Source organism: Arabidopsis lyrata (assembly GCF_000004255.2).
Source record: "Arabidopsis lyrata subsp. lyrata unplaced genomic scaffold ARALYscaffold_1, whole genome shotgun sequence".
In the NCBI taxonomy this organism is placed as follows: domain Eukaryota; kingdom Viridiplantae; phylum Streptophyta; class Magnoliopsida; order Brassicales; family Brassicaceae; genus Arabidopsis; species Arabidopsis lyrata.
Genome location: NW_003302555.1, coordinates 27,390,391 through 27,403,763, shown reverse-complemented (window position 1 = coordinate 27,403,763; position 13,373 = coordinate 27,390,391). Strand labels below are relative to the sequence as shown.

Sequence of the window (13,373 nt, the reverse complement as noted above, 5' to 3'; positions counted from 1 at the left end):
AATTGATTATATTTATACTCAAAGAATAAAAGTTTAAAATTAAATCCCGTGCAACGCGCGGGTACACCTTCTATTAGTAATAATAATAATAAAATAGTGTAGGTAACAAAAATAATGGTGTGATTCTAAGATTTCCACATACGAAAAAGCTAAAATATAGAATCAATGGAGAACCATGTCTTTATGACCAAACTTTAAGGAGGTGTAAGACTTACGATGTACTAAAAATAGACACATGTAACATTCGTTATAAATACTTGTAAACTTTGTTCATTTTTTAAAAACTTTTAAAAGAGCATCAATTCATTCAAATTTGAGATGAGTAAACCCAATCAACTTCGGTCACTATTCTAAGTATCTTCAGCATCCTCGCTATAGGTGTGTATTTACATTTACAACTGTTATTATCATTCAAATATAATATATTTGTTAAAAATATGTTATTTTTTTTAAGAATATAAATTCAAGTATTCTCCAATCTTATGTCAAATATTAGTTTTTTCCCTAATCCACCGAACTCAATAAAATTGTTACCAAAAATTTCTTTCACATTCAACTTATAGTGCATTTTGTTTGCATCCCCTAATTATGGAATGGTTATATATGGTGATATAGTACATAGTTTAATGCACGTTTAATACCTACTAAACATGAGATAAAGTAGATTTTAAACTAATAGTATTATTAAGGCCTAGGTAAATAAGCAGGTATAAGAAATAAATGTAAACATTTACTAATAATATTCAAATTCTAAATGGTAACACACATACTTCTTTTAGATTTGGTCTGATAATTCATTTAGAAACTAATTTTAAACCTCGCACATTCCACTTTGGAATACAGTTTAACTATTTATTCCACCATGCTAAAGCGGATTTTAATTTTTACGCACTCGATCCTGATGTGATAAAAGCCAAAGAAACATTTATCAAAAATAAGATATGCATCATATCAAATCTTGATTTTAATACTATTAAAATAATAAAGAAATCAATAAAACATAGTTAGTAAAAAATAGAAACATCCACCAAAGAATTTAGAAAACCAAAATTGTTTTTTGAATATATTTTTTCTATATGTTGTTATCTCATAAATATTCATTTTACCGATCATGTCAAACTAATTTTTTAATGAGTTCAAATTTAAGAAATAAAACATAAATAAATATATAACATTCTCATCAATTAATCAAAAATTCATTCCTCTAATCTCATTACTTAATAAAGTTTTTATTTTGTGTTTTTCAGTTACATGCAATGCATACGTTAATAAAATAAAACTATACTAATACTCTTATCAAGTAATTAAAATTCATTCCTAAAAACTCATAAAAATTTTCAAGTTTCTTTTTGTCTTCACTTACATTATAACGATAAATAAAATGTTTATCTAACTAAATTAATATTAAATAACTTATATATGTGGTTCTTTTGAATTTCAACATTCAATTCTATAAGTTAATAACTATGCTAAATGAATTATAAAAATTTGATGCATGTAAAAATATAATTGATAAATGACCCACGTAAATTAGCATGCATATACAATCTTTATTGTTAATCTTTTTTTGTCTTTTGTTTTTTAGTGATAGAAACAAAAATTACATAAACACATGTAAAAAAAGTATACGTAGATATGTATTTAAGAAAAAAATAATATTTTCCTATTTCCTTAAAGAAAATAAAGTTTTTTTTTAACGTGTCGTCAGCATCTAATCGATAAATTTAACAACTGTCGCGATCATGTAAATTACTAACTTTGAAAAGTCAACTTTATATAGTAAGATATATTTATTTCTTTTCAAGATTTGAAGGAAAATAACCCTTCAAATATTGGTCGATCAATTTTAAAAATTTCAAGTATCAATCGATGCATTCCAAACCCCTCAACTAAATTAGTAATAATAATTTTTCTTGTACAGATCCGCTCAAGAAAAACTATTATCGATATTATCATCCAAACAATACCATTAAATACATACTCTACATTTTGGTTTGTTATTAAGTAACGAGTATATTTTTTTAAACATAGGAGAACGCGGTGTTAGATTAATTAAAAATAACATCAGAAACATGATAAAGTTTATTGGAAATCTGAAACGATCAATCAATATTACTCCCTACGTATTAGAAAGATTGATTTTCTAAGGTTTTTTTCTTGTATCAAAAAGATTGATTTTCTGTAAACTTTAACAATTAATGTTAATAAATTGTGAATCAGAATCATTAATTGAGAATTTCAAACTTTAATGAATTACTATTTGTTGATAGCTATGAGAAAAAGTTTGATATGAATAATAGTGCATTTATAACTAAACATTAAATGTTTTCCTTAATTCGTGTGAAAAGTCTACAAAATCAATCTTTTAGATACGGAGGGAGTATCTATGAACCACTTTCTAGCATGCATAAAAAGATGGAAAGTAATAAATCTACTATACATTTTTGCAACACTTTTTGGGGTCCCTAATCGGGTCGGGTATTTTTTAAATTTTGACCCGGAAATCTGTTGATTTTGACCCGGAAATAAGTCTCTCGGATCTTACCTTAATTGTGATATTGTGATATGTGATATTGACCCGATTACCTTAGTTTCCTATTTTAGTGCTATAGATTATATTGTATTTAACATTTGTTTCCTAAAAAAATTGAACAATAATTATTTCTATCAATTTTCGGAGATCTTGGGAACTAAATTAAAGCATATTCTTGAAACATGCTATATTCAATTCTTATATATCTCAAAAATATATTGGTAAATAATATCTAGCAAATTTGGCTTGATCACAAAGCTATTCTTGAAATTTTATCCAACCTAACGCCAAGAGACTATGACCTCTATAAATAGGTTCTCGCTAGCAAAGAATTATCACATCATCAGAGATTTTACCTTTTAATATGATAAGAGAAGTCTGCTTCATTTTCCAATCTCAAAGATTTGAGACCTGACAAAGCCGCAAAGCCTCCAAGTTTAAGATCCTCCATCCATGGACAATATACTGTAAAAAAGGGAGACTTTATATGATACTGATGAGAAAGTAAGTTTCCATGAACATATATTTGATTTTAAACCTTTTTCTTATTAACTAATTTGATGTGTTGTATGTCTTAGAGAGCAAAGATAATTCTTCCAGTTGCAAGCTTCATCCATTGGTATATTTTACTCTTTCACATATTCTAAATGTTTTTAATAAGTAAAAATATCAACTTGATGACTACTATAGTGCAGGTAGTAAACTCTTTTCTTCTCACGTTTAAAGATTTCCAGTGGATGAAAATCCTAACATTCAAGAGGTAAAAGAATTCAAAACAATGTAAGCATCTGGACTAGAGGTTTGACTTATTCATATCTCCAATTAAACTAATTCAATTTGTCTCTTAATTTTAAATTGTAGGCTCCAAAGCAAAAGACTAACAAGAAGATTAATTGAAATTTTGAAATCAAAGGCTGAAGAAGCTTGATTTTAATATACAAGATGATGTGGCTGTTGGATCTAAATTTATATATTACTATATCTTTGCAATTGGATGACATAAGTTTTTTTTTTTCTAATGGCTATTATGCATCTTATAAAGGATATTTTTGGGTAACTCTCATTCTCATTTCTAATGCTTATTAATATGAAGGAAAGGTTTATATATAACATGTTATTTTCGGTTATCTCAACATGTTCTTCGTATTTCTACAAGGCAATACATGTTCTTCGTAGTTTCTACATTGAAAAAAGAAACTATAGTATGACAAACGTATAACTATTGATAAAACAAATAAATCTGGACAACTCTAAGGTAATTACCATAATATATGAATCTTAGAATATAAATGCTAACTAAACGATTGGAAATTTATATGGACAATATTCTATTTAAAACGATTGGAAATTAACAATAAAAAGATCAAACGATTGGAAATTTATATGAATCTCTTATATTGTTCAATTGGAAATGTTAAATTGGACAATATACCACGGATAAAATCTTAGAATTAACAAATCAAAATACAAGTATACAATCTTAAACACTAAACAAAACAAAATACAACTTAAAATTTTTATTTTTTAGTTACAACGCATGTGATTCTCGGTATACAACAAATAATATTATACACAACAAATTCATCAGTTTACAAAATGATTAAAAAAAACAAATAATTAACCCGCGGTGTACCGCGGGTCATATCCTAGTCTATGTACAATTTTAGATGTTAAACGCATTTGAGATAAAAGAGAAGCATGAACATTATCTACGCTTTATTGTTTTTTATAAATATTAATGTTTTTATACTAATCATGATCATAGTTATAAAAACTATTATATGATTATGGTTATTATAGATATAATGATAAATTATTTGCAAATAATCAACTACGTATATGTACGTGTATGTATGTGTGTTTTATTAATATAAGAAAATAACTACGTTAAACATTAAATATAATATATTTGTATATATATGTTTATTGTTTATAATGAAACTGATATTTTATGTCTTTCATATTTAACTCTCTTTTTTTAACTATAATAGGGGTGATGGTAAATGAAACAGTAGGGCAGAAATTGTGTGCTATAGTTATACCAAATCGAAGTGTTGACGGTAAATCATCTGCAGCAACATGTCTGATTGAATTGTGTGTCCCTCTATGTAAGACGAAATACGCTAATGGGACTGGTACTTGCAGAATACAAGTCCCGCAAAGGGAAGAGGTAATACCACCCAGGGCACCGGAAGAAGAATGTCTGTGCGTTTATAATACTAACAGTATATGCCCCACGAAAAAAGAACAAAATCTGTAAATGCTCATAAAAACATGAGAAATATCAGACCATCAGATCACCAAGTTAAATATACGAACTGCAAGTCAATCACATTTTTGGTTTTATTTTATAAGAACTCGTAATAATTATATTTAATAATACTAAATAGTCACTTTGGGCTAGTTTTGTGAGTGTGTGATCATCATATGAGTCTTGATTCGCATATTGTGATCTTTTAAATAAAAAATACATAAGGTTTTATTTTTTATAATAAATATTTTGTGCATTTCCTATTAATAATTTTTTTTGAATATTTATTTTAAACAAGGAGCTTATGATTTAAGTATATTAAATATTAGAAGTTTAAATTCGCTTAAATGTATACTTTTTTGAATATTTATATTAAAAAAAGGAACTTATTATTTTAGTATAAAATATTAGAAGTTTAAATTCGCATAATGTATACTTTTTAAAATATGTTTTGTAGAGAGATCACACTCATCTAAAACACATTAAGGTCTCTTTATTAGCTAAACATCTATCAAATTAATGTACAATTATTACCTTAGTGTAACCAATCCTTTTTGTGCTCTCAAGGAGACGTTTAGGGATTAAAACATGTAGATCATTGCTTGATAGATTTTGTTGATAAAAATAAACATTCTTCTGTCTCGTTGGCGGTTGACACTGTGGTCCATGGGTTAACCCCGAGGTGGAGCACGAACCGCCTAGAGGACTTGTTGTCATAACCTCCGTGTTGGAAAGTTGTGATGATCAGATACGTTTCTCCTGAGGTCAAATTAAAAGTATAACAGTTTCTGAATCCTCCCGGAAAGCTCTGGAGATACCTTGCATAACAAGTATTCTTTGAGAATGTTATGATCTACCAACACTAAATTGCATTCAGATTATATAATAAATTAAAATTTTAAATAACAAAGAACCGGAACAGAATACAATTAAGACTGACTCTGTTCATCACAAACAGAACAAAGGAAACGTGTGAACGAAGAAACTTCTAGCTTCAAGCAAATTATACATAAGATTTGATTCATCTAGCTCCTGGATTAAGCTCTGTTGTGAAATTCATGGAAAGCTCAATTGAAGAATCATTAGTTGAATCCGTCATACGGCTTCCCATGTTTCTTGCCATCTCCATGTTCAGACATTCTTTCATATCCATTACGACTTGAGTCATCGTCGGTCTCCGTGAAGAAGACGGATTCAGACAAATCATTGCGGTCTCAACAACTTTCCATATCGTGTTTGGATCAAAGTCTCCTTGAAGCTTAGGATCCACAATGTTGTTAATGTCTCCTCTTGATAGCATCAAACCTACCCATTCACCTATATGTGATCTTTCCCTTTTCATGTCTATCACGGGTTGGTTTGTTACTAGCTCTAGTAGAACAACACCAAAGCTGAACACATCGCTTTTCTCGGTTAACCAATTAGTTCTGTAGTATCTGGAAAATAAAAACAAGAGGAAAAGGAAAAGCCACAATGTTTAGAGTTAACATGAAAAAAAAAATCAATACTTGTTGTAAAGAGAAGGGATTAAGGTTTACTCGGGATCAAGATATCCGGGAGTTCCAGCGACTACGGTTGAGACATGAGTTTCAGTTCCAAGTGGGAAAGACCGTGAAAGCCCGAAATCCGCAAGCTTAGCTTGGAATTTCTCGTTTAATAGGATGTTAGTTGTCTTAATGTCGCGGTGAACTATTTGGGGTTTGCATCCATTGTGCAAATATTCCAATCCTTGCGCTGATTCCGCTGCTATACGAAGCCTTCCTTCCCAAGTTAGTATCGACGGTCCACCCTTACCTGAAATCAAATTTTGAAACAGTATATCAGAATCATAAAAGTAAAAACCAAAATGTTAAGACATTTTGTATAAAAACCATACCTGATAAGTGCTCTTTCAAGTCGCCATTCGCCATGAACTCATAGATTAGAGACATTTTATCGCCTTCTTCGCAATATCCAACAAGACATGTGAGATCTTTGTGATGAACTCTAAGAAGCAACTCAACCTAAAAAGTAAACAAAACAAAAAAAAGATCCAAGACGCAATCAAAACACCATTTTTTATTATAGTTAAGAGAAACATTTGGTTCAATAGCTCAATCTGTTATTACCTCGGCTTTAAACTGTTTGTAACCAAGTGCAGTGGACTCAGTGAGCATCTTTACCGCAACTGGTTCATTATTCAAGACGCCGTAATAAACTACACCAAAACCTCCCCTACCAAGAACCCTCTCAAAGTTGTTTGTGATCTTAACAACATCAACGTAAGTCAATTTGCGGTTTTTCGCTATAACAGGTGGTTCAAAACCGTGGTGAGACCTCAAATGTAACGGTGTTGTACCGGTTCCTGAATTAGGATTCAAACCAAGCTTGGATCTCTTCTTCCTCTTGAGGATAAGGAAAGTAACGATTCCAGCTCCAATGAGGAAGACTGAAACAAGTGATGCTGCAACAGGTGCAATAACAGTGTTTTTCTTCTTCTTTTTCGTGGTAGCACATGATGCAGATGAACAGAGCCCGGCATTTCCTTCGATACTAGAGTTTTCACGTAGATTGAAATAAAAATTTTGATTAGAAAACTCTTAAGGATTGTTTTTTTTTTCTCATAAGCACGGATTGTTACCTTAACGTAATCGATCCTCTTCGTTCTTTATCAAGGAGAGTTGCAGGGATTGAGCCATTTAGCTCATTTCCTGATAGATTTCTACACAAAACAGAGTGAATAGAGGTTAACAAATGTTAGCCTTTTGGTGTTATGAGAATGCGTTTGAGCTTACATGAGTTTTAAGGTTTCCATGTTTGCTAGAAACTCTGGGACTGAACCAGTTAAAGAATTGTTAGACAAATCACTGCAAGAAAATCAAAACCCATCAAAACATAAGACTTAAAGCAAAACTTAAGTGCATGTTAACTACTTACAGAACTTCTAAACTGGTAAGGTCTGATATTAATTCTAATATCTCTCCGGTCAAGCCAGTTGCAGACAGATTCCTGTTTCCAAAGATAAAAAAAATTTAAAACCTTTTGTGAAAACCATATGGTGAAGAAATCAAGCTCTGCTCTAAAAGCAGAACAAACTCTATACTTACAAGGAAATGATCTTTGGGGTCTCATTCTCAATGTAAGTGCAATTAACACCAGACCACTTGTAATCCAGCGGCACGCAAGGATCTCCTTCCCAGTCAATCTTGTTCACGCCGTAAGCCGACTTGATTTTCATCATTGCATCAACTGATAACATTTTTCCTAAGTAAAAGTTTGGTTCTTAATCAACAATAAAGCAGTTAGTTTTACCAACCTTCTTTTCCATCAGTTTCTTGTTGCGGTAACAAGTTAACCGAATAAATCTCCATAGCGTTGAGCAGAGGAGGTAAAGTCGAATTTCCGGTTCTTTGAAGCGAAAATATGTACTTTCCATTTGCATCGGCGACAACTTCTGTAGGTGTAAATACGGAAGAAGTGGTGAAATTAGGTGGTCTAAAGGGTCCATAGATATGCTTGTCATTGTATATGATATTAAACTCTCTTGTATCATTGGATTTGAGCTCTTGAATCTCCGCAAAATGCATAAAAACGTAGAATTGCACAGTACGCTCCACCCCGACTAGCGAAATGTTCATAGGTGCGTCCGGGTCTATTGGAACAGAGGCTGTGACCATAGCAATCTCTGGTGGTTGATAGTCATTGTTTACATTCACTGTCTGATTGGTACTAATCTGTGACCAGTTCCCGAAATTATACGGAGTCCAGACACGATCAAACACATCGATTCCGTACCTAAAACAAAGAAAAACAGAGTATATTTAGGAGCTTTTTCAGACTAAGTTTTAACATGAGATTTTTGAAACTTATAAACCTGTAGCCTTGGTTAACAGTCGCGCCAACGTCTGCTCTGATGAAGGTCTGCAAGGACCCTTGTCGAGTCAAGTAAGTTGTGTTCATGAGTTTACGAAGCTCTACAGCGGAGATAAATGGCGTCGAGTTTCCTGTCTTGACCAGACAGATTTGTAAACGATCAGTGGTCAAGATATGAATCATCTCAAAGATTGATGCTTCGGTCTCATTTGTGGTTGTAACTGTAGACCATAGATTAGGTCCGAGGTAGAGCTCGAATTGCGTGGAGGGTTTGTCGTCATAACCGCCATGAAGGAAATTGGCTCTGATTAGATATTCGTCGCCTCTGCTTAGGTTTAAGGTATAGCAGTTTCGTATGCCTTGTGGAAAACTCCGTAGGTTCCTTGTGGAAGAAGTAAAACAATTGGTAAAGAAAAGTGTTAGGTTTAAGTTATCATTCATTGATCTTGAGAAATTTATTTATTATACCATGTTTGTTGCTGAAACTGAGTCCGGTATGCTTGTTTGATGCTTTTACCAACACCGGTATTGATGAAATTTGCATCGGAAATGTAAGTTATGTTTGTTGTTTTCTCACGAAAGCTAGTTTCTCTAGGCGAACCGCAATCCAAACTAATAAATCCTGAGGACAAATTAAAGCAAAGAAGAAGCTTTTAGAAGAAAGTTTTGAATCAATGAAGATGTTATTTTTTTTTACCTGACTGATCTTGTGCAAGACAGAGAAGTAAAGCTGAGAAGATTTGCAGAAGAACTAAAGGAAAACAAGAAGAAAACGCCATTAACATTCGTCACTTTGATTTTATTTTTTTCCTTGTTTTTGTGAGACTAGAAAGTGAAGAATCAAAAGAAGATATATGTGGTTAATTAACGAAATGGAAGTGGGAATTGTTTTTCTTTTTGTCTGAACCGCGTTAGTACTGGTTACTATTATGAAGAGCTCAAAGTCAACCTTTTGGTAGAGGTGACCAATTGTGAATTTTTTTACGTTAAGAGGCGTTGACGTATAAAAATGCAGTATTTTAAATTAGAGTTAGACAATGACATACCGGAGAAAATTTTGTTAATATGAAAATTTCACCAATAATTTCGATTTTAAAAATATTCCTCTGGTTAAGTCATTACTTATCTATATTGAATAAGATTGTCTTTTAGCCAATAAGCTACACTTCATCGATCTGTAATAAATCAGATGAGGATATGGAGCTTATTGAAAAAATAATAGTATGTTGATTGTGCTGGAAAAAAAGGCAAGAAAAACATTAGAAATATGTTTTGATTTAATGAAAGTTTATTACCATATTTCATTTGGAAAAAATTACGAAAAATAAAATTAAAACGAAACATTAATTTTTATAAAAAAAAATTAAAATCAATGATTGAATAACACATGATTTTACTTGGATTTCCAAATTCATTCAAATCAATGATCCAATAACCCCCCTAAATTTTGAGAAGTCAGAAGGAAATTGGTTGGTGGCTTAATGAGGAGCTAATAATACCAATAAAACTATGGGGAGACGACCACGACTTCATTGAACAAAAAAAAAATGAGAGAAGAATATATATATATAGTCAAATATCAATTTGGCATCATTATTACAAGAATTATTGCCTAGAGGGCGATATACATGCATCTTCTATAAACATAACAATTGAAAACGTTTTTTTTAATTCGTAAATGTCTCATGTTATTGATATTTACAGTAAAATTACTATAACCCTTCTCTAAATTAATTTTTATATATATTTTAAATATTACATAAATAGAAAATACTTGCTAATTTAAATATTTTCCTTTAGGGAACTTGAAAATTATAATTTTGGTTGTATTTTATATTTGTTGTTTCCTATATTATCATCATAAATATCTTGATTTAATCTTCTTATAAATGATGATCAATTTATTAGATTTACCTATTTTACTGTACAAAACATACGATTATAATTAAAGACTCCACAAACAATTTTACGAAGTGGAACTTTCCCTTTTTTTCATTAACGATTATTACATACATGTGTCATACCAACGATAGACGGTCTAATCTCTAACATTCGAAATCACAGTAAATAGTTATATATATAATATATATATATATATATATATATTTATATCAGTTTGAAATTTTTCAGTTAGTCTTGCACCAACAAAGGGCTTCCACAATTGGTTGTTTATTATTGAAAATTAACGACAGTGGAACAGTAAAAAAGATTCAAAACATTACCATAAAATGTATTGTTGTCATGAGAATATCAAAAACTCAAATATGACTAAATTTTAAAATCAATTAATCGTTTTATGTATTACAATATGTTTAACTACATATGTTATCTTCTTGTTAATTCTATAACTGAATAGCTTTTCAACGTTGTAAACAATCCATAACAAAATAAAAATAATTAACTTTGACAAAAAATAAAAATAAAAATAATTAAATTTTATATAAAAAATTAATTAATTAATTACACATTAATATGTCGTTCAAAGAATCTATTTTCTAAAGAAGTTGGTATCTTTGGATTTTCCAATAAAATTATTAATTCGATAGATAAATCAATTTTAGAAAATTTTGATCATTTGACCGCATGCAAAAATGATTTAGAAAGTCTAAAACGCGATGCAGTAATCATCAACTTTCTCAGAAAGTAAACAAAAAAAGAATCAAAAACCAAAACCAAGTGGCCTAAATAGTATACTTTTTTTGGACATGATCGGCGAATGTCGATGTCCAAATCTCTCGAAAAGAAACGAGTGCACATGGCCTAACCTTATTAAGGTTTGACTGTTGACTTTGTTTTGTTTTGACGACAGCCATTGACTTTTTTTTCTTCTTATTACTCTCATAATAAAATTTACGAATTTATTATAGTCATATATGCGACATATAATATATTATTATAATAAATTAAATCAAATATTTTTAATAATGATATGACAGACTATTAGAAGAAAAAAAAAAGACATAATAAGAAAATGAGCTTTTAGTTTCTTATATATGAAATAAAATGTTTTATCCAGAACTAATAGCATTTTAGCAGAAAATATTATAGTAAAGATAAGAAAACATTATTAGATATTGTAAAATCTCATAATAAAATTACGAATTTATTATAATCGTATATGCGACATATAATATATTATTACAATAAATTAAATCAAATATTTTTATTGATGATATGACAGAAGATTAGAAGGAAAAAAGACATAGGAAGAAAATGAGCTTTTAGTTTCGTATATATAAAATAAAATGTCTTATCCAGAACTAATAGCATTTTGGGAATTTTGCCAAATGTGTCACATTTTGGGAAAATCCTAGCAAATGTACCACATTTGAAATGGATTTAGCATTCATACCACATTTGGTGTTTGTGTGGCAACTCTTGGACGATTTTGCTCTTCTCGGTGCGTCAGGTATGTGTCAGGGGAAGGAGCTACAGTAGACGTCGGTTGGGAAACGGGGACAACTTTGTGTCAGAGAAGGACAACTTTGTCTGAAAGACAACTTTGTGTCAGAGAAGAAGAACAAAACATTGCATTAAATGCAGTTTACATTTACCATGGACAATAATTATGGAATAGAGTGAATGATGTCCCTCAAGAATAAGTCCAGATCTCTTGATTGTCCATCGCCAGATGATGTGGTTTTACCAGCCAGAGATCTGGATTTACTCGGGGACAACTTCTCTTGATTGTCCATCGCCAGATGATGTGGTTTTACCAGCCAGAGATCTGAATTTACTCGGAGACAACTTGATCTTTATTTTATTCCGCCAGAGAGCCGAAGACGAAGATCTGGATTTACTCGGAGACAACTTTGTTTTACCAGTCAGAGGGACGAAAACGGTTACCAATGCGTTAGGAGAGAGACTGTGGACGGCAGAAAATTCGGAGAGTCCCATCAACCGCAGGGTCTTGTCTCAGTAAGTTGGAGGGTAGAATCGTCTTTTCACATGATGAATGTGGTATGGATGCTAAGTGGGCTCAGAAAGTGGTACTGGACCTAAACTTTTTGAAAAAGTGGTATTGGGGCTAATTTTCCATAGCATTTTAGCAGAAAATATTATAGTAAAGATAAGAAAACATTATTAGATGTTGAACAAAAAAAAAACATGTTCGTTACCAGAAGAAGAAAAAATAAACAGGCTTTGACCAAAAAAATCATCATTAGTTATATACTGTACTTTAATGAGTAATCAATCATGGATGACTCGATAAATAATACTTTCTTGTTAAAAAATGTATTCATATAGGAGTATCCATTAAACAGAAGAGAGTAGACTTTTATTTCAAGGTTGTATTTTGACATTGATGAGATAACGCATTCTAATCTGTCCCACATCGTAGACAATGTACTCGTTGTGCCATAAACAACTCTGCCAACAAAACGATAAGAGAAAATATTAGCCTAAAGATATGAAACAAATTAAATCTGAGGATAATTCTGAAAACAAATGAAAACTACTAAAAAACCTGATGGCCATTAACATTCACAGGACGTCCAAGTGGAACAACGAGTACATTGTCTACGAGTACATTACCATCCTCTAGAGTTCGAGCTTCTTCCGGGTTCGGTTGGTTCTTTTCTTCCCATTCCCTTTGTGCTGCACATTACACATGAAAATTTCGAAATATATATTACAGTGGTTCTTCATCTTCTCCTCTACTTTATTTGTCTTCTTAACTTTTTGTGTTCTATTGTCTTTCTCTTTAGGTTTAGTTGCAAAGCCTCTTGTGCGATT

At 31.0% G+C, this 13,373-nt stretch overlaps 1 protein-coding gene and 1 long non-coding RNA gene across 3 annotated transcripts; one reads left to right on the top strand and one right to left on the bottom strand.

Annotated features, from left to right (window-relative positions):
- Positions 1-272: 272 nt before the first annotated feature.
- LOC110225165 lies at positions 273-3,666 on the top strand. Of its 2 annotated transcripts, none has more exons than XR_002329579.1 (5): positions 273-378; positions 2,848-3,037; positions 3,112-3,152; positions 3,229-3,313; positions 3,395-3,666. It is a non-coding gene; the product is annotated as an uncharacterized LOC110225165 (long non-coding RNA). The 2 variants fall into 2 exon arrangements; XR_002329578.1 differs by having other exon boundaries at positions 3,224-3,313.
- A 1,972-nt stretch (positions 3,667-5,638) lies between these two features.
- Positions 5,639-9,513, bottom strand: LOC9327726 (receptor-like protein kinase At3g21340). The gene is made up of 12 exons (XM_021014611.1): positions 9,334-9,513; positions 9,105-9,258; positions 8,638-9,018; positions 8,080-8,558; positions 7,871-8,012; positions 7,701-7,772; positions 7,559-7,630; positions 7,405-7,485; positions 6,893-7,316; positions 6,661-6,787; positions 6,323-6,578; positions 5,639-6,220 (listed from the first exon to the last, which is right to left on the bottom strand). Exons 1-12 carry the CDS (start codon positions 9,419-9,421, stop codon positions 5,806-5,808), a joined length of 2,691 nt encoding a protein of 896 aa, XP_020870270.1. The 5' UTR covers positions 9,422-9,513; the 3' UTR covers positions 5,639-5,805.
- Between the last annotated feature and the right edge of the window lie 3,860 nt (positions 9,514-13,373).